General features: G+C 41.9%; 2 protein-coding genes across 2 annotated transcripts in view; one reads left to right on the top strand and one right to left on the bottom strand.

Annotated features, from left to right (window-relative positions):
• Positions 1-5,591: 5,591 nt before the first annotated feature.
• LOC130078448 (uncharacterized) lies at positions 5,592-9,399 on the top strand (the record flags this gene model as incomplete). The annotated part of the gene is made up of 2 exons (XM_056243962.1): positions 5,592-5,781; positions 8,491-9,399. Coding segments are annotated over 2 exons (864 nt in total), but the record flags the coding sequence as incomplete, so codon positions are not given.
• Positions 9,400-11,031: 1,632 nt separating this feature from the next.
• Positions 11,032-20,813, bottom strand: part of rnf185 (ring finger protein 185) — a 9,905-nt gene continuing 123 nt past the window's right edge. Inside the window, exons 2-7 of the mRNA XM_056243965.1 lie at positions 20,147-20,312; positions 19,852-19,870; positions 19,650-19,762; positions 18,892-18,946; positions 13,741-13,858; positions 11,032-11,154 (exon numbers count right to left, since the gene is read on the bottom strand). Of these exons, the coding sequence (XP_056099940.1) occupies positions 11,057-11,154; positions 13,741-13,858; positions 18,892-18,946; positions 19,650-19,762; positions 19,852-19,870; positions 20,147-20,286 (543 nt within the window). The 5' untranslated portion in view covers positions 20,287-20,312 and the 3' untranslated portion in view covers positions 11,032-11,056. The remainder of the gene's footprint in view (positions 11,155-13,740; positions 13,859-18,891; positions 18,947-19,649; positions 19,763-19,851; positions 19,871-20,146; positions 20,313-20,813) is intronic.

Below are 20,813 nucleotides of genomic sequence, written 5' to 3'. Positions count from 1 at the left end.
ACGGACCCCTGCGCTCCACCCCTTCACTCCATGGCTGTGTCGGGCTCCTCCATCCCTCAGGCTCCACCAGGCCCCCTTGTCCCACTGTCTTCACCTCGGTCTGTCACCACGGACTTCTGCGCTCTACCACTTTACTCCATGGCTCCGTCGGGCTCCTCCATCCCTAAGGCTCCACCAGGCCCCCTTGTCCCACTGTCTTCACTTCGGTCAGTCGCCACGGACTCCTGCGCTCCACCACTTTACTCCATGGCTCCGTCAGGCTCCTCCATCCCTAAGGTTCCACCAGGCCCCCTTGACCCACTGTCTTCACCTCGGTCAGTCGCCACGGACTCCTGCGCTCCACCACTTTACTCCATGGCTCTGTCGGGCTCCTCCATCCCTAAGGCTCCACCAGGCCCCCTTGTCCCACTGTCTTCACCTCGGTCAGTCGCCACGGACTCCTGCGCTCCACCACTTTACTCCATGGCTCCGTCAGGCTCCTCCATCCCTAAGGCTCCACCAGGCCCCCTTGTCCCACTGTCTTCACCTCGGTCAGTCGCCACGGACCCCTGCGCTCCACCACTTTACTCCATGGCTCTGTCGGGCTCCTCCATCCCTCAGGCTCCACCAGGCCCCCTTGTCCCACTGTCTTCACCTCGGTCAGTCGCCACGGACCCCTGCGCTCCACCCCTTCACTCCATGGCTCTGTCGGGCTCCTCCATCCCTCAGGCTCCACCAGGCTCCCTCGTCCCACTGTCTTCACCTCGGTCAGTCGCCACGGACTCCTGCGCTCCACCCCTTTACTCCATGGCTCTGTCGGGCTCCTCCATCCCTCAGGCTCCACCAGGCCCCCTTGTCCCACTGTCTTCACCTCGGTCAGTCACCACGGACTCCTGCACTCCACCCCTTCACTCCATGGCTGTGTCGGGCTCCTCCATCCCTCAGGCTCCACCAGGCCCCCTTGTCCCACTGTCTTCACCTCGGTCAGTCGCCACGGACTCCTTTCACAACCCCTCTTGTTACTAGCGAATATGCATAAATATTTTTTTGTTCAAAAGCTCAGGATAACAGTTTTGCTTTGCATAACATTTAATGTCATTTTACACACAAAAGGGAATTTTTTAAACCAGCAAAAGCTTCATATAAAGAATAGCAAGACATATAAAACTCTTTACTTTGTAAGCTGTTGCAATGAAATAATAGGCCTATATACAGAAATACAACATGTAATGTAATTATGAAACATTCATCAGTGTTCACTGGTCCTTGAACTCTGCGTCAAACATGATCTTCTGGATCTGCATTTTAACCGCGGCTCTTTTCTGCGGCGTCAGTCTTTTGAGGGCCGGGACGAAACTCAAGAGGAACAGCTCGTCCTCATCCAAGGCTTTCTGGACGCTCTTTAGAGGCTCGTTCTCTGAGACCCGTGTGTGTGTCTGATGCTCTGAGACCCGTGTGTGTGTCGGATCCCCTGAGACCCGTGTGTGTGTCGGATCCCCTGAGACCCGTGTGTGTGTCGGATCCTCCAGAGCCTCGGCTTCACTGGGAATCTTCCTCTTCCTGATGTGATTGCCCAGGAACGAGAGGTTTTCTCTGTGTGGCCAGTAATGCAGGTCTTCCCTCTTCAGCTTACACTGCACCACTGCAGGAGAACAGTTTCAAACATTTATTCTTCAAACTATTACAAAAATAGGTCTAGTAAATAACCTTGAAATTAGCTTTAAACAAGGGAAAACATTCCTTAACATGCATCTTATGCACACCAACAGGCACGTTTTACAATGATGGTTAACAGAGCAGAGCTGAATGCATATAACGGTAACACTTTACAATAAGGTTCATCGGTTCCCTTTCGAATTGTCATATTGCGTAGCTATACGCTTTGGGGAAACTCCTTTTTCTCTGAATACTGAAGCCTTTCTGTGTAATAACGCAGAGACTCCTCGCACGCTATTGGCTGGTCAGTGGTAACTGCACGAACCTATGGCAGAGCGGCGTAACTGCGCGGACCAATCGGTGCACAGCCAGCCAGAATGGGCGGGGCATCTGCCTATAAAAGACGCTCGATTTTGCCATAGATTCAGGTTTATCGTCTGAAGCGACGATCTACGGACCTCACAGAAGCAACTCGGATACTTGAATCCAATCTGACCTCTGACCTGTAATGCGGCCTGAATCATAATCATAGACTGTTCGTTCATTAGCGAGAGGAGAACTGAGCGACTGAGTCTGGTTTCTCCCAAGGTTTATTTTTCCATTCTGTCACTGATGGAGTTTTGGTTCCACTGTCGCATTTTCCACCTTTGTTGCCATCGGCTTTTGGGGAACCTCCAACCGTTCTGTCAGCGCCTCCTGTCTGGAGTTTGGTCCGGGCGACTCTAAAGTCATCCTCAAACCAAGACACGGCTGCGTGCCCAAAGTGCTTTCAACCCCGTTCAAAGCACAGGTAATTACGCTTTCTGCTCTTCCCACATCGGAAGACAAGCAACAATTACACCTGCTCTGCCGGTCCGGGTTCTGAGAACATATATGGAGCGCTCCGCCCAGTACAGCGAGTCGGAGCAGCTCTTTGTAAGCTTTAGTGGCCTCACCAAAGGGCTTCCGCTCACAAAGCAAAGATTATCCCGATGGCTGGTGGACGCTATCACTCTTGCCTACGCTTCTACGGGCCTGCAATGCCCCACAGGCGTCAGGGCTCACTCCACCAGAGGCATGGCCTCCTACAGGGCGTGTCTAGTGGAGTATCCACTGGCGATATATGCACCTGGTCTTCGCCATCTACCTTCGCCAGATTTTATAACTTAGAAGTCCCTGCGCTGCAAGCAAACATCCTTTCCGTATGATTGAAGCCTCTGTGCGAGCCCGGCCCATCATCATTAGGGTCTTTATAATAATAATAATAATTTGTTACATTTATATAGCGCTTTTCTGGGTACTCAAAGCGCTTTACATTGAAGGGGGAATCTCCTCAACCACCACCAATGTGTAGCATCCACCTGGATGATGCGACGGCAGCCATATTGCGCCAGAACGCCCACCACACACCAGCTTACTGGTGGAGAGGAGACATAGTGATTAAGCCAATCAGTATATGGGGATGATTAGCAGCAACCTGGTTTTCTCAGGAGGTCTCCCATCCAGGTACTAACCAGGCTCAGCCCTGCTTAGCTTCAGTGGGGGACCAGTCTTGGGCTACAGGGTGATATGGCTACTGGCTGGCAAAATCGAGCGTCTTTTATAGGCAGATGCCCCGCCCATTCTGGCTGGCTGTGCACCGATTGGTTCACGCAGTTACGCCATAGGTTCTTTGCCGTATCGAGCCGTCATTCCCTGAGATAAGGGAACGAGTGTTGCGTAGACGGCCGTGCTATAATACTCACGACTCTTCGTTCGCCACTTCAGTCAATAAACCTGAATCTATGGCGAAATCGAGCGTCTTTTATAGGCAGATGCCCCGCCCATTCTGGCTGGCTGTGCACCGATTGGTCTGCGCAGTTACGCCGCTCTGCCATAGGTTCGTGCAGTTACCACTGACCAGCCAATAGCGTGCGAGGAGTCTCTGCGTTATTATACCGAAAGGCTTCAGTATTCAGAGAAAAAAGAGTTTCCCCAAAGCGTATAGCTACGCAATACGACAGTTCGAAAGGGAAGCGAGGTTACGTTAGTAACCGAGTCGCTAACATTAGTTAATTACCTTAGTTAACAAAAACTAATAATGAACAATACTTCTTCAGCATTCAGCTTAAAATCTTGTTAACATTAGTTAATGCACTGTGAACTACAGCTTGACTTTTATTAACAAACATTAACAAAGATTAATAAATACTGTAACAAATATTTTGATCATTGTTAGTTCATGTTAGTTAATGCATTAACTAATGATAACTAATTAACCTAGTTGTAAAGTGTTACCCGTATTTAAAATGTTTTAATCCTTTTTATTTGTTTTCAGGGTATCCATTTAGTTTTTTTTCCTTTAGAAAATGAATGTATAAATGTATGGGTTTCTTATATTACTGTTATTAACTAATGGTAAGCACGGTTTGTTTATTTATTTATTTAGATAGAATTTAGCAAATGCTATAGGTATTCTCTATGCACAATGCATTTTTTCAGCTTTTTGGTTGGAATTATGTTGTACTGTCCTTAATTAAATAACCCTTTTTTTTTTGCCCGAATAAAATATTACAGAACACTATAGGCTAAGATCTCTGCGTCTTACTTGTGAATAATACTTTACAGACTAATAATTATGTGTATGAAGGGTTCTACAGTATAAATGTTTATTATCACTATATAGTGCATGTAAAGCCCGTGCAAGCGTGAGATTTGACGCACTGACCGGAGAGCCCGACGGACGCGGCGATCTCCCTCCACGCGTCGACGCGCCGCTCCGAGCGCCGGTACCCGTGCAGCGACGCGTTGTAGAGCAGCGGGCGCGCGAACACGGTCTGGATCAGCTTCTCCTTCTCAGCCATTGAGTTGAGTTGCTGCGGAGACGCGGCGCGTTTAGATCGTATTTCCGGCGCGTCAGAAACGCGCGACTCACGCATCGCAAGCGATTGGTAGATCACAGTTCGCAAGCGGATTAAAAGTGAATCAGGCTCTGATTTGATCATTTTGATTATTCGTGATCATCAGATCTGTCACAATAGATATGAGAGATCTGATCTGAATATGCAAAGCATCAAGCCGTGTTGACTTCTATTTATTCCTAGGATATGAATTCCTAATATCATACAATTAAAATGTTACTAGTTATAAATGGTTTTTTTTTTTTACTAGTAAAAACTATAATTCTTGATATCTGTAGTTGTGTTTTCACTTTTTAAATGTCACCGTAGGCTGCCATTTACAATGAAGAATTTAATTATGATTTCATAATTTCATCTTGAATCAAGAATTCCTATTTTTGTGAGTGATGAATGACGTCATTGCTGATACCAAGAATTACGATTTTTTTTTTTTTTTACTACTGGAAATCTAATTTTCCTGAAATCAAGAATAAGCATTTAACTAGTGAAAATTGAATTGTTGATATGAAGAATCCTGGGAATGAATAAAGTCAACACGGCTTGCCATAAAGGCTATATCATCTTCGGTAATATAGAACAAGTGAAAGAGTCTGTGTCAGTCTGAGGGACAATCATCACAGTAGTTCAGGATATTCTCTTTGGATAATTCATAGGAAGATTATTTTATAGTTATTATAAAAATAAAACCTAAAGAGTAGAAACAACCTCCCTGCAACGCTCGATCTGAAGCTTATAGTTTTTGGTTACAATAAACAACCAAATGGGCCGTTCTGTCTTGTGTCAGCTGGAACATAAAACAAAAGTTCAGGCAAAAACCCAAATCTTTTTGTGTTGGATCATTTAAAACTAACTTAAGTCTTGTAAAACTTGAAGAAGTGCAGGAAAATAAACGGGCTGAATATTAATATGCCATATTTGTCTCGGCGTTTAATTCCTGATCTTTTGACTGACGCTTGTGTTTCTATCTGTGACGCGACGCTCTGTTTAGCCCCGCCCACACTGAAATCTCATTGGTCTAAAGCCCCGCCATGACGTCCCGCTTGCGCGGTAGAGGCGCGTGTCGCGCACTTTTGACGCGCCTGTGCAACAATTCCGGGAACGCGTTCAGATCGACGCGTCTCAATAAACTCAATGGCCGTGACTGAGAAACTGATCCAGAGCGTCTCCGGTTACCCGGTGCTCTACAACGCGTCGCTGCACGATTATCGCAGTTCCGAGCGGCGCGTGAACGCGTGGAGGGAGGTCGCCGCGTGCGTCGGGCTCTCCGGTCAGTCAGTGCGTCAACATCACGCGCGCTCGACACGCGTTTGACTTTGAAAAGTGTTTGTGTTCTGTTGATCTTGATGATTTCACACACATATTTACAGCTGGAGACTCAACAAACTACAACGCGTCCGTTTCAGTCAAACTGTTTGTGATCGTTGATTATTAAAGGCGCGTTCTGATTCTGACGCGTCGCTAGCGCTATAATGATGGACAATATAATGAAGTTAACAGGGATTCATTTAGCGCGCGTTCTTGAGTTCCATATGTGTTGATTTATTAATATTTCAACCTTTTAATCCGCCTAATGTTGCGCTCCGTCTAGATGTGTTTAAACGCGCGTCTTTCTGTTTGTTTTCTGGAGAACTTTATAAAGTCTCTGATTCACAATATGAGTGAAGATTTATGATACTGTACGATAAAAGAGACATTATTAAAACGCGTAACGCGGCGCATTATTGCAGTGATATTAATATACACCTTATTGCTTTAAATATACCCAATATGTGTCTTATACTTGTCATATTTCTATTCTTTAATGTTATTATTATGTCTTGTATTTACATGGAAGCTTCTTCACTGAGGAAAAATCAAATCATTGTTAATAAAGCTCTTTCTGATTCTGATTTTCATATTATATAAAGGCTGATACGTTAAGCGTTTACTTTATAATGCTTTTATATGATAAAATGCCAAAAATAAGCATGAAATCAAAACTGACTATTCTTATTTTTGCATGGAATATTGCAGTATTTATTATAAATGATTTATCCGACAATCCGTTCAATTCCAGATTAAGCCCCGCCTTCATTTGTTCTTATAGGTCACGTGTTTGACTCGATATTCGTCACTATCGGGAGAAAACACCAGTTTCATCTCGACTTTAATGTTCAATAGCGTTATTCATATTCTCATCTGTATCTTCCTGTATATAATATGCATCATGAATAACTGAATTTGGTCTTTTAATATCGATGTCTTTAATACATTAAGCCCGTAAAGCATTTTAACAGCTTTCTATAAAGGAGAAAATTATAAAGTAAAAAAGGGTCTTTCGAGTGCGCTCGTCCGGCAGAAACCCAGTGTCGGCTCAGATCCGGCCCACATGCGGATCCAGGCGTTACAGATGTTGCCGGATCTGAGCGACACCGTGTTTCTGTCGGAGTCCATCGTGGTTTTCCCTGTAAACTAAAATTACATTAAATATGCGGTAAAAATGTTAGGTTTAACAGACTGAACTTAATTTTACAGTAAAAAAACGTATTTCACTGTCTGATAGATGCACTTTTATGATGGACAGATGCACTTTTATGATGGACAGATGCACTTTTATCATGGACAGATGCACTTTTATGATGGATAGATGCTCTTTTATGATGGACAGATGCACTTTTATGATGGATAGATGCACTTTTATGATGGACAGATGCACTTTTATGATGGATAGATGCACTTTTATGATGGATAGATGTACTTTTATGATGGATAGATGCACTTTTATGATGGACAGATGCACTTTTATGATGGACAGATGCACTTTTATGATGGATAGATGCACTTTTATGATGGACAGATGCACTTTTATGATGGATAGATGCACTTTTATGATGGATAGATGCACTTTTATGATGGATAGATGTACTTTTATGATGGATAGATGCACTTTTATCATGGATAGATGCACTTTTATGATGGATAGATGCACTTTTATGATGGACCGATGCAATGATGGATAGATGTACTTTTATGATGGACAGATGCACTTTTATCATGGACAGATGCACTTTTATGATGGATAGATGCACTTTTATCATGGATAGATGCACTTTTATGATGGACAGATCCCCTTTTATGATGGACAGATCCCCTTTTATGATGGACAGATGCACTTTTATGATGGACAGATCCCCTTTTATGATGGACAGATGCCCTTTTATGATGGAAAGATGCACTTTTATGATGGATAGATGCACTTTTATGATGGATATATGCACTTTTATCATTGATAGATGCACTTTTATGATGGATAGATGCACTTTTATGATGGACAGATGCACTTTTATGATGGATAGATGCACTTTTATGATGGATAGATGCACTTTTATGATGGATAGATGCACTTTTATGATGGATGGATGCACTTTTATGATGGATAGATGCACTTTTATGATGGATAGATGCACTTTTATGATGGATAGATGCACTTTTATGATGGACAGATGCACTTTAATGATGGACAGATGCACTTTTATGATGGACAGATCCCCTTTTATGATGGACAGATGCCCTTTTATGATGGAAAGATGCACTTTTATGATGGATAGATGCACGTTTATGATGGATATATGCACTTTTATCATTGATAGATGCACTTTTATGATGGATAGATGCACTTTTATGATGGACAGATGCACTTTTATGATGGATAGATGCACTTTTATGATGGATAGATGCACTTTTATGATGGATAGATGCACTTTTATGATGGACAGATGCACTTTTATGATGGACAGATGCACTTTTATGATGGACAGATGCACTTTTATGATGGATAGATGCACTTTTATCATGGATAGATGCACTTTTATGATGGATAGATGCACTTTTATGATGGATAGATGCAATTTTATGATGGACAGATGCACTTTTGTCATGGATAGATGCAGTTTTATGAGTGTGTGTGTGAGAGTTTAACGCTGTTTTCCCGCTGCAGTGGTGGAGTGCAAGAGAAGATGGAAGACCATCAGGGACCGATACATCCGAGAGCGGAGACTCTGCAAGCTGAAGAGAGAAGAAGGAGGCCGGCGCCTGCATTACTGGCCACACAGAGAAAGCCTCTCGTTCCTGGACAATCACATCCGGAAGAGGAAGATTCCCAGTGAAGCCGAGGCTCTGGAGGATCCGGACGACGGAAGCGCTCGCGATTCGCCCGAGGAGTCGCTCGACGAGTCCAGCGGCGGAGACTCAAAGTCCAGCCTGGGAAACCAAGCAAAGAGTGACGGCAGGTTTGAGCCCAAGCATCCGATCAAAGCGGCGATCCCGCTGACTCCCATAATGCCCCTGTCTATCGTGGCTCAGCTCAAACCCCTGCAACACATGAGGCCGCTGGTGTCCGGTCCTCCTCCGGGCCTGAAGGGGGCGCCGGCGTCCAGTTCATCAGCGCAGCCCGCAGAGGATCCGACACACACACGGGTCTCAGAGCATCAGACACACACACGGGTCTCAGAGAACGAGCCTCTGAAGAGCGTCCAGAAAGCCTTGGATGAGGACGAGCTGTTCCTCTTGAGTTTCGTCCCGGCCCTCAAAAGACTGACGCCGCAGAAAAGAGCCGCGGTTAAAATGCAGATCCAGAAGATCATGTTTGACGCAGAGTTCAAGGACCAGTGAACACACTGGTGTCGGACTCAATACAAGTACATGCAGCTTTACACTGGAGCCCGCAAACATCTGACTGTCAATTATAGCCGAAATTATGACTGTCGAAATTCTGACTTAAGACGTAAAAAAGTCAAAACTGACTTAAGTCAAAATTGAGACTATTTTCAGTGTACGGACTTCACGCTTCTTTTTTTCGTTAATGTTACTCAGTTGTCCTGCAGCCGAGCCCAATCTGGGTGTTTGGGTTTTGTATTTTTGAAATTATGCGTCAAAATTCAGACATATGTCAAAATTATGATATAAAGTAAAAATTCTGAATTAAAGACGTAAAAAAGTTGAAACTGACTTGAGTCAAAATTGCGACAAAAAGTTGGACTTCTGAAATTATGGTTGAAATTGCGAGTCAAAATTCTGACTTTAGTAAAAAATCAATTGACCTAAGTCAAATATGACAGTTGAAATTATGAGTAAAAATTCTGATATAAATTCAAAATTCTGACTGAAGCTGTAAAAAGTCAAAATTGAGACAAAAAGTTGAAATTATGACAGTAAGTTATAAGATATAATTAAGTCAAACAATCATAATTATGACAGTTAAAATTCTGAGTCAAAATTCTGATTTGTCATAATTATCAATGAAATAAAAAGTCGAAACTGCCTTAAAAAGTCAGAATTATGACATCAAATGTTGAATTAATGTATGACATTAAATTGACTTGAAAGATCATAATAAATGACATTAAAATGTCAAAATTATTGAGACAAAAAAGTAATTTCAACCTTTTTCCTCACATTTTCAATATTTTATCATAATTTATGGAGATAGCTTTAGTTTAACAGAAGGCGGTACAGCACAAACACACACTGCTGATACGGAGTAAATAAAAACCCTTCAAAAACATGTTTAAAATTAATTTTAATCACCATCTGGACAGTCAACATGTGCTTATGCTTTTCACACATTCCCTCCCAAATGTTCCCAGAAACTTAATAATACACATTGTCATTCTATATGAATAAATCGTCATGTGCTATTAAGACGTTCGGAATTATTTTTAACCTCTATTTTCTACAACCCTTTTATTTGAATGATAAAAAAGCTTTAGTGTGATCCATGTTGAAACATATTTACAAAGAAAAACATTCAGTGTTAATTAAAAGGAAAGTATTCAAGGTTATTGTCCAGAAGAACATTTATGCGTTTATAGGATTTCTACATATATTATTTTGCTGTGTTAACACGAGTGACATCATTTGGCACCGTAACCGTAGAAAAATCCAATGAAGGATTTGAAATCGAATTCTTTTTAAATCCAGGAACATGAGCAGAAGAGTGTGTGTTTACAGCATCGCAGACATGCAATCTCTTTCATAGAAAAAGACGAGTTTCTTTTCAAAATCCCATCAGGAGACACACACACACACACACACACACACACAACTGAGATTTTAGTGGATCTTTAGCCTTCAGGAAGAGCCATAATGGAGTGAAAAATGCTGTTCTTGCTCAGTGTGTGTGTCTTGTTTCCAGTCCAAATATCTAAACATTCTTAAATCAAGATGCATTTAGTAAATTAGTAAAATGCCTTGTTTTCTGGGGAAATCAATCAAAATTAAGTGAGTTTTTGCATAAAACAAGCAAAATGATCTCCCAATGGTGTCAGAAAAATACACTTAATTCAAACAGAAACAAGATTATTTTTCTGACCCCGTTGGCAGATAATTTTGCTCGTTTTATGCAAAAACTCACTTAATTTTGATTTATTCCTCCAGAAAGCAAGACATAATATCTCATCCCATTTTACTCATCTAGTAAACGCATCTTGATGTAAGAATGTTTAGATATTTGGACTGGAAACTAGACACACACACTGAGCAAGAGAAGCATGTTTGCCGTGTGTTCAGGCGATCAGCAGCCAGAACATGATGAGGAGCGCCACCAACAGGAAGAGGCGGGACAGGAACTGCTCGTCCGTGTGCTGGGGGGTCCCTGGGGCCGCTGCGGGGTCAAAAGGTCAAACTTATTTATATAGCACCTTAAAACAACATGAATCCTGACCAAAGTGCTGCACAACAGACATAACAAAATATAATCATACAATAAAAAATAAATATTTTTATTGATCTCAAGATTGCATTATTAGATTGATTTCAGACAGACTCAGTTTCAATAAAGCCCCTTTCACACAGAGATTCCAGAAAATACACGGATAAAGCGACCCAGGATTTGACCCGGGTTCGTTTGATTTGCTTCATTCACACTGCCAGTGATTTGCCGGAATCAGAGAGCGCGTTCACACACAACCCGTGTATGTTCCGGAAAGACACGTGACATCGATGTGACATGTATACGTGTATAGTTTGCTTATGAGCTGCGATTTCTCTCTGGAGAAACCACGCTTGAGCATTTTTTTCTCTGATTCGATCATAAACTAGCGCATTACGTACCGTTTCACTAGCCTGCTTTCACTTCAGCGTCATCATTACGACACGGCATTGGTTACGGCTTTTGTTCACACAGCGTGTGTTCCGGGTCTGAACGCGGCACTGTTACTAGATCCCCGACCCGGCATTGACCCCGGCATCAGTCCCGGGTCGTGTTTGCGTTCACACAGAAGGCACTCTGGCAATTTGCCGGGTTCAAAGCGCTGTGTGAAAGGGGCTTAAATCACACTGCAAAACATCATATTCCGGTCTTGTTTTCCAGCACAAATATCTACACACTCTTAACCCTCTCGAGCTCTTCGCGTGTCGGTCAAAAATGACCTTTTTTTTTTTTGTCAATGAAATTAATCTATTATATTTTAGTTTAATATTTAGTATTTTTAGGGGATTTTATGATACTAAATGATATTTTCGCTGTATTTATAATCCATTTATTCACTCTTTGAGCGTAGAGCTGATAATTTAATGTCCAGCTTAAACTGTGGTAAATCTGGAACGCTTTAGAGCGACAGACTGAAGTTTGATCTCTTCTCAAACACGACACTTGCAGATTATATTTTTAAAGTGACAAAAAGTTTTAAAAAGTGAACTTAAGTTACAGAATTTTCCGTTTATTGTTATGAAAAATGCACAAAAATACTATTTTCAATTGTTATATTTTCCAAAGCCCGTTTCCCTCTAAAAGTGAGCTAATCTCAGCCGTAACTCTCCCCAGTGTGTTCCGCATGTGAGGCTGATCTCTCAGTAAACCAGCGTTCAGTGAGATGTTGTTCGGCTGCAGTTCCAAACGCTTCCACTAGAGGAAACTCGTCTCGCATTCATTTCCAATGCGGCATTTCTGAAGTGTGACTGTTGTTATCAGGACCATTTAACCTGTTCCACTCATGGCCATGGTGTGTGTGTGTGTGTGTGTGTTCACACAGCAAGTGCCAAAACCTTTACCAAGTTTCAGACAATTCCGATAAAAAAAAAAAAAAAACGTAACATTTTTCTGTCAAAAATGCCCGAAGAGCGCCAGAATCAAGACACATTTACTGGACAAGCAAAATTACTCACTAGCCAAGTTTCCATCCACTTGTCAATCGAATTATCTGAAGTTCGGTAAAAAAAACTCATGCGAATAAAGCTGGTGAAAGTGTGTTTCCATCCAACGGCTTTAAAGCGGATAAAAACCTGTGTGTAATGACGTCACATGCTGCGATCAAATTGGTATATCGAATTGATTTGAGACATGTTAAGGTGTTTCCATTCATTTCCGCACTGAATCGCACAACATTCAAGCCAACATTTGCCAACAAAGTTTTGCTAGACAAAATGGATCGCGCATCTACCAACAAATGATCAATATTGCACAAGTTGTGGCCTAATAGTGCTTATGTGCTAGCTGATAGCGCCATATGTGAAGGATAATGTATAGCGAGGCGGTTGTTAGCCTGAAGGGGTTGTATTCGCTATAACAACCGCATTATCCCGCTACCTACCAAATAAATCAATAATTTGACACAAAATATTGATGTAAAAAGGAGTTTATTGATTTAAAAACAAGTGTATTGCTTCCGCTAAAGAAAATAGTCCGTTCCGTCTCTCAACTGCGTCCATGGCAACGCTCTGTTGTTCATGGCAACGGTGTGTTACACTTAGCAACGGTGTGTTATCAAGAAATAACAGACCGCATTCTACATTAGAATTCAACCAATCCATGTAATAACAAGCTATAATAAGAAAACAACGAGGCTATGATGATGCAGAGCACGCAAACGGAATCTTCTTCTTCTATGTTTTGTGTTGCAACCATAAAATCACCTAAAACTTAATCACAATTCATTATTTATTCGGCAAATAACGTTTCCATCCGCGTTTATCGCATAAGCCGTACATCGATCAAGATGAAATCCGATGAGACCGAACGCATTTCATCTGAGTCGATATTCATGAAATTCAATCGAATTTTCCTGTTTCCAGAAGGCATCTTCCCTTCGATATCACTGAATGCGGATAAAAACGTGTGGAAGGAAACATAGCTAGAGATTCATTTGCATCATCCTTCTTTCTTGAGTTCATTCAGTGAGAAAACATGATGTTTACTTAATCACCTTATTAATAACTTCCTAATGCAGGTCAAAGTTTGCTCATGTTGTACCTGGAGGTGGTCTTCCGTCGTTGATGTTGAACGCCGTGGCAAAGATCCCGAAAGGAAAAGCCCCGATCCCGAACGACATCTGGAAGCCTCCGTCTCCGAAGCCGAAGCCCTGAAACCCCTGCAAACACACACAAAGTTTAAATTATGACTCACAAAGTCATAAGATATAATTATTAATAAAGAGTCATACTTATCACAGTTGAAATTATAAAAGTCAAAATTCTGATTTAAGTCATAATTATCAATGATAAAAAGTCAAAATTGCCTTAAAAAGTCAGAATTATAACGTTTAAAAAGTCAAATATATCAAAAATGATGACATGCTAAGGCATAATTATGATCAAACAGTCAAAATTAGGTTAAAATGTTGAAAATTAGGAAAAAAGTTGAAATTACTTTGTCTCAAGTCTGAATTTTGACATTTTTAATGTCATAATTATATGACATTGACTTGAAAGATTATAATTATGACATAAAAAAGTCAAAATTCAGACTTGAGTCAAAGTAATTTCAACTTTTTTCCTAATTTTCAACATTTTAACCTAATTTTGACTGTTTGATCATAATTATGCCTTATAATTTTCGATATATTTGACTTTTTATCTCCTGATTATTAACGTACTTTGCATGAACTGTAAAGTACCGATGACTGTCTCGACACACAGTGATACGAACAGTGACGATGTTGTGGATCTGCTTTGTTCTCCACATGAACGAACCGAACCGAACTCTTCCAGTCTCAGATAAACCCGTGTTTGAGGGCGGGGCTTAGAGACGCTGCTCAGCCAATCGGAGGGCATTATGCTAATGAGTTACACACACAGATTGAGCAGGAAGTGAGACTGAATTACTGACGACTCGTTTGAGTTCAGAATCACTTCTTTCTTTCTAAACTCCATTTATCTGATCTTTCAAACGTTTACATTCACACACAGGTTCATCACACACTACATGAGAGAGCCACTTATTTTAGTATCATTTAAATGCCATTTTAGTTATTTATTAATAGTTTGAATTAGTTTTATATTTTCCCTTTTAGTAAAATTTAGTCATTTTGTAGAGTTTTTATGTCTATATAAATGAGCTATTTTAATATTTCAGTTAACATTTATTTAATATCAAGTAATAATTATTTTATAGTTTTAGTCTGAACAACATGAGGGCGACTAAACGGTGACAGAATCTTCATTTTGAGGACGACTACAATGTTCATCCAGTAATTAACCCGCCGCAGGAGCGTTAGGAGTGGAGAGCAGAATGTGATGCAACGCTAAGCGTCAGATGATGTCATCCCTCGCTCCGCCGCCGTCCGCTGAGACGCCTAATAAGCCCCGCCGGGACGCTCGTCCCACTAATGAATCGCTACAGCAACCTCCATCCGTGTAACAGTTTCATCACAGAAGCCGTGTGCAATGATTGCGTTGCAAACCCCAGTCCCTCTAGAAAAACACAGAGTTTTTGTGTGATTGTTGCGGGCAAAAGTCCTTGATTATGCGGCCCGTTTTCTTGGAAATGCGATGGCGGGAACTTGCAAAAACTGCGGTTTGATGAAAAAGTGATTCCCCAACGCCCTGTTCTCACCTTTACCTTACTGTAAAGAGTCATTTCTTATTCCTTCCTATGATAAGCAAGCATATACATCACAGAAAGTGCTGGAATATCTCAGTTCTCATCTTGTTTTATTTCAGAGCTTAATAAACACATCAAACTTTCAAAACACTGATGAGTCAAACAAGTTCTGTAGCTTTACAAAAGGAATATGCTACAACTTCTGTAAAAATTAATAACTACAAATATAGAAAAATAAAGTGTGCTCCTGTTTTACAGCTTTCCGATGATGTTCACGTCGCGTAATCACGTCACTTCATACCGTTCCCATGGCAACGGGGGAAACGGCGGCTCTCGTGTGAAGCAAACGCAACATTTCTCAACTTTCTGCTGAGATATATGTGACGTTTTTTGCAACGAAAATGCGGGGATTATGAAATCATGCAAGATCCACATATTTTGCACGGAAATCGGCAATTTATGCAGCGAAAGTGCGGCGTTTTAAAAAAAAGAATGCGGCCCCGCATAAATATGCAGACTTTGGCTGATTATGCACTGAATCATGCGATCGCATAATCACGTTTTTCTGGAGGGACTGAAATGCGTGTACAACCATAAATGCTGTGTGTGTGTGTGTGTGTGTGTGTGCAGGCCAGCTGACAGTCTTGTCTGGGCCCGGGACAAGATAATCTTAGATGCGCCCCCCCCCCCCCCACGATTTTTTTTATTTTTTATAAAACACCATATACTTTTACCCAAAATGAATAATAAAAACACGTTTAAATGGGTACATTTTCTATAACTGTCTTCATTTTCTTTTCTGACATAGCCTACTGCAGTTCTTGTTAAAACACACTAGACATGCATAATCTGTGCATTTTGGGCACTTTTTGTGTGAAATCATATTTATTTTTTGTCCATCAAAAGTGTGCTTTCACTTTTAAGCATGAGCAGCACAGCAAAAATAGACTCGGATCTGACCCATTATCTGTTCCCCGATGATGACAGTGATGCATTTCAGCCGGCTTTTTATTTCTCATCTCCATAAATAGTAGTAAAGCTAATCCAAGGGCTAGAAATCAATGAATTCTTTGCTAATACTTCCTCATCATCATGGAGAGCGCAGTTCGCACCGCTTTCTCCTTTCCACAAGCGCGTGCTCTCCCGTGGCGTCTGTCGTTGCTTTGCAACAATGAACTTAGGCGCGCCTGTAAAAACGAGCGCGCCGCGTCGCTATTATGAGCTAATATCCAAAATATTTCCATATGTGGCTCTTTCCTCCTTTCTTATCAACAAGTGGATTTACAGCCACCACATCAGCAGCACCGCCGGTCGCCATGTCTCAGCGCTTTTATGAAGAGGACGCAACTGCACGCGCTTTAGGCATGCACGCGCATCCCGGGTTTGAGAAAACCTGGTACCGTGGCGTGACGTTTAAAAAGAAATGTGTACCGACTTGGTACCGAAGTGCCGGGTCTTTGACAACACTCATAAACGTTGGCTGCGCTGTTTCTTACCTTGCTCTACGTTGACTTTACTAACGTTAGTTCCAGGTTCACCGTCACCACCTTTTTAAAAATATTTGTTTAGGGCATCTCGAAGGCCTCTATTTTCTTCTTCTCTTTTCTTTTCTGAGCACCGGACTTGTGCTGACATTTTGAGCGTAACGTTAGCCTACTGAACTTCAAATCAAATGACAACATCATATTTCGATCAGTGGCCAAACCATTTTTGTTTGGGGGGCGGGGGGGTTCTTGACCACTATTTCAAGGACAATTAGGAAGAAAACGAATAAAAAGCTTTTATGTAACTCAAATATTAGATATTTTTTCAACAAATATGCCTATTTTATTTATTTTTTTAACAATTATTCCATAATTTAATGAGGGCCCAGTTCTGGGCCCCCCTCCCTACCCTGGGCCCGGGACAACAGACCCGTTTGTCCCCCCCTGTCGGCGGGCCTGTGTGTGTGTGTGTATATATAAAGTGCTGTGAAACAATTAATCGCGATTAATCGCATTCAAAATAAAAGTTTGTGTTTACATAATATATGTGTGTGTATAATTATTTCATATATATATTTATACATAAATGAACACACACACGAATATATTTCGGAAAATTTATATATAAAAAAATTATATTTATATATAATATAAATTATATCTACAGTATATACATGCAAATATTTCTCAAATATAAAAACATGCGTGTTTATATATACAAAATAATTATACACAGTACACACACACACACATATATTATGTTATTTTTAGATGCGATTAATCATTGCCCAGAACTAATATATATACACTCACCGGCCACTTTATTAGGTACCCCATGCTAGTAACGGGTTGGACCCCCTTTTGCCTTCAGAACTGCCTCAATTCTTCGTGGCATAGATTCAACAAGGTGCTGGAAGCATTCCTCAGGGACTTTGGTCCATATTGACATGATGGCATCACACAGTTGCCGCAGATTTGTCGGCTGCACATCCATGATGCGAATCTCCCGTTCCACCACATCCCAAAGATGCTCTATTGGGTTGAGATCTGGTGACTGTGGAGGCCATTTTAGTACAGTGAACTCATTGTCATGTTCAAGAAACCAATTTGAAATGATTAGAGCTTTGTGACATGGTGGAAGTAGCCATCAGAGGATGGGTACATGGTGGCCATAAAGGGATGGACATGGTCAGAAACAATGCTCAGGTAGGCCGTGGCATTTAAACGATGCCCAATTGCCACTAAGGGGCCTAAAGTGTGCCAGGAAAACATCCCCCACACCATTACACCACCACCACCAGCCTGCACAGTGGTAACAAGGCATGATGGTTCCATGTTCTCATTCTGTTTACGCCAAATTCTGACTCTAACATCTGAATGTCTCAACAGAAATCGAGACTCATCAGACCAGGCAACATTTTTCCAGTCTTCAACTGTTCAATTTTGGTGTGCTCTTGCAAATTGTAGCCTCTTTTTCCTATTTGTAGTGGAGATGAGTGGTACCCGGTGGAGTCTTCTGCTGTTGTAGCCCATCCGCCTCAAGGTTGTGCGTGTTGTGGCTTCACAAATGCTTTGCTGCATACCTCGGTTGTAACGAGTGGTTATTTCAGTCACTGTTGCCCTTCTATCAGCTCGAACCAGTCTGGCCATTCTCCTCTGACCTCTGGCATCAACAAGGCATTTCCGCCCACAGAACTGCCGCTCACTGGATGTTTTTTCTTTTTCGGACCATTCTCTGTAAACCCTAGAGATGGTTGTGCGTGAAAATCCCAGTAGATTAGCAGTTTCTGAAATACTCAGACCAGCCCTTCTGGCACCAACAATCATGCCACGTTCAAAGTCACTCAAATCACCTTTCTTCCCCATACTGATGCTCGGTTTGAACTGCAGGAGATTGTCTTGACCATGTCTACATGCCTAAATGCACTGAGTTGCCGCCATGTGATTGGCTGCTTAGAAATTAAGTGTTAACGAGCAGTTGGACAGGTGTACCTAATAAAGTGGCCGGTGAGTGTATATATATATATATTAGTGTGTGTGTGTGATGATCACTGTGAGTGTTTAGCTCACACTGTGTGAGTGTGTTAAAGATACTCACGCCTCGGTTCTCGGGTTCGGGCCGCTGTCCCTGCGGTCGTGGAGGAGTCCGCTCTCTGAACACACAGCAAAATCACTTCAGACTTCAATAGTTCACTCAGTGGTGTACTGGTGTGTGTATGTGTGTATAATCACATTATTCATATAACGCTTCATACAGTATAGACTGATTCACAGTCATAAACAGGAAAATAACAGAATCAATTATGCAAACTGTGTGTGTGAGTAACTGAGTATGAGTGTGTGAGTGTGTGTGTGTGTATGAGTGTGTGGCTGTGTGAGTGTGTGTGTGTGAGTATGAGTGTGTGCGTGTGAGTGTGTGGGTGTGAGTGTGTGTGAGTAGGAGTGTCCGTGTGAGTGTGTGTGTGTGTGAGTATGAGTGTGTGCGTGTGAGTGTGTGTGTGTGTGTGTGTGTGAGTATGAGTGTGTGCGTGTGAGTGTGTGTGTGAGTATGAGTGTGTGTGTGAGTATGAGTGAGCATGAGTGAGCGTGAGGGTGTGAGTGTGTGTGAGTAGGAGTGTCCGTGTGCGTGTGTGTGTGTGTGTGTGTGAGTATTCATTTCCAGTAAACTTTGACCCTGTGGGAATGTTTTTAAGTCCCCATGAGGAAACAAGGTTATAAATCACACAGAATAATCAATTTTGAAAATCTAAAATAGCAATAGTTTCTTTCTAAAGTCATATTTCAAAGCTCTACAACACAAAAATCATTAGCTATCTCTCTCTCTCAAAACACACACACACACACACTCACACACACCTGGGGTCCTGTTGGCCGGTGCTGCCTCTGCCGTACAGCGGGATCACCTTCTCTCGGCTGATTCCTGCTTTACACACGGGACACACCTGTCTGTTCGGCCTGGTTTCCAGCCACTGCACACACACACACACACACGGTTCAGGTGCATCGAACTAAAGTCACGTCACATGACCATGAAACACTGCAACACTGCAACACTCACCTGATGCAAACACGGCCAGCTGGAGGACACACACGTCACAGGAGCGATCCGAGAGGAGAGAGAAACAAGAGTTGAGCGAGTCACTAGAAGAGGTGTGTGTGTGTGTTTTAATTTAATTTATGTATGAGGACAGAAATTTGTATGATGACATGGTATTACAACGTGCACGTGATTTATAAGTCCTCCAATATAGAGTTTTGAGTACATCACTTCTATGGAGAGTCCCCACAGAGATAGCGAACCAGACATGTGTGTGAGTGTGTGTGTGTGTGTGTGTGTGTGTGTGTGGTCTCACCAGAACAGGTGTCCACACAGGCTGATGACGGCATCTTTAGATGTGTCGAGGCAGATGTTACACTCAAAGGTGCCGTCCTGAGTCCCACTGCTGCTGTTCTCTGTTCCTGCTGGACTCTCACTCGCTGCGGCACTGGCCATGATCTCACTGATGACCTCAGCGCACGCTACACACACACACACACACACACACACATCAGTGTGATACCATAGAGGACAGGAGTCTACGATTCTCTAGACAAAAATACAGACACACATGATAATAATCACGTCAGGATATTGTACATGACTATACACACACACATTTATACTTACAATAATTAGAAGCGAACTGTCAGTCAAAATAACAAAGCACAGACACACACAGTCAAAAACAGACACACACACACAGTTAAAAACAAACACACACACAGTTAAAAACAAACAAAACAGACACACACACAGTTAAAAACAAACACACACAGTTAAAAACAAACACACAGTTAAAAACAAACACACACACATACAGACAAACAAAAACACAGAAGCGAAATGTCAGTCAAAATAACACACCGCACTAACGTTGTTAAGTGCATCAGCATTTGTTGACATTAGCTCTTTAGCGGTTTAGTTCGCTGATCTTACACTCAAACAACACGGCTATCCGTATCCTAATCGCTAACACGTCT

Source organism: Rhinichthys klamathensis, unplaced genomic scaffold (assembly GCF_029890125.1).
Source record: "Rhinichthys klamathensis goyatoka isolate OS25496 unplaced genomic scaffold, OSU_Roscu_1.1 h1tg000875l_1, whole genome shotgun sequence".
Taxonomy (NCBI): Eukaryota; Metazoa; Chordata; class Actinopteri; order Cypriniformes; family Leuciscidae; genus Rhinichthys; species Rhinichthys klamathensis.
This window is presented reverse-complemented; position numbering and strand designations above follow the sequence as displayed.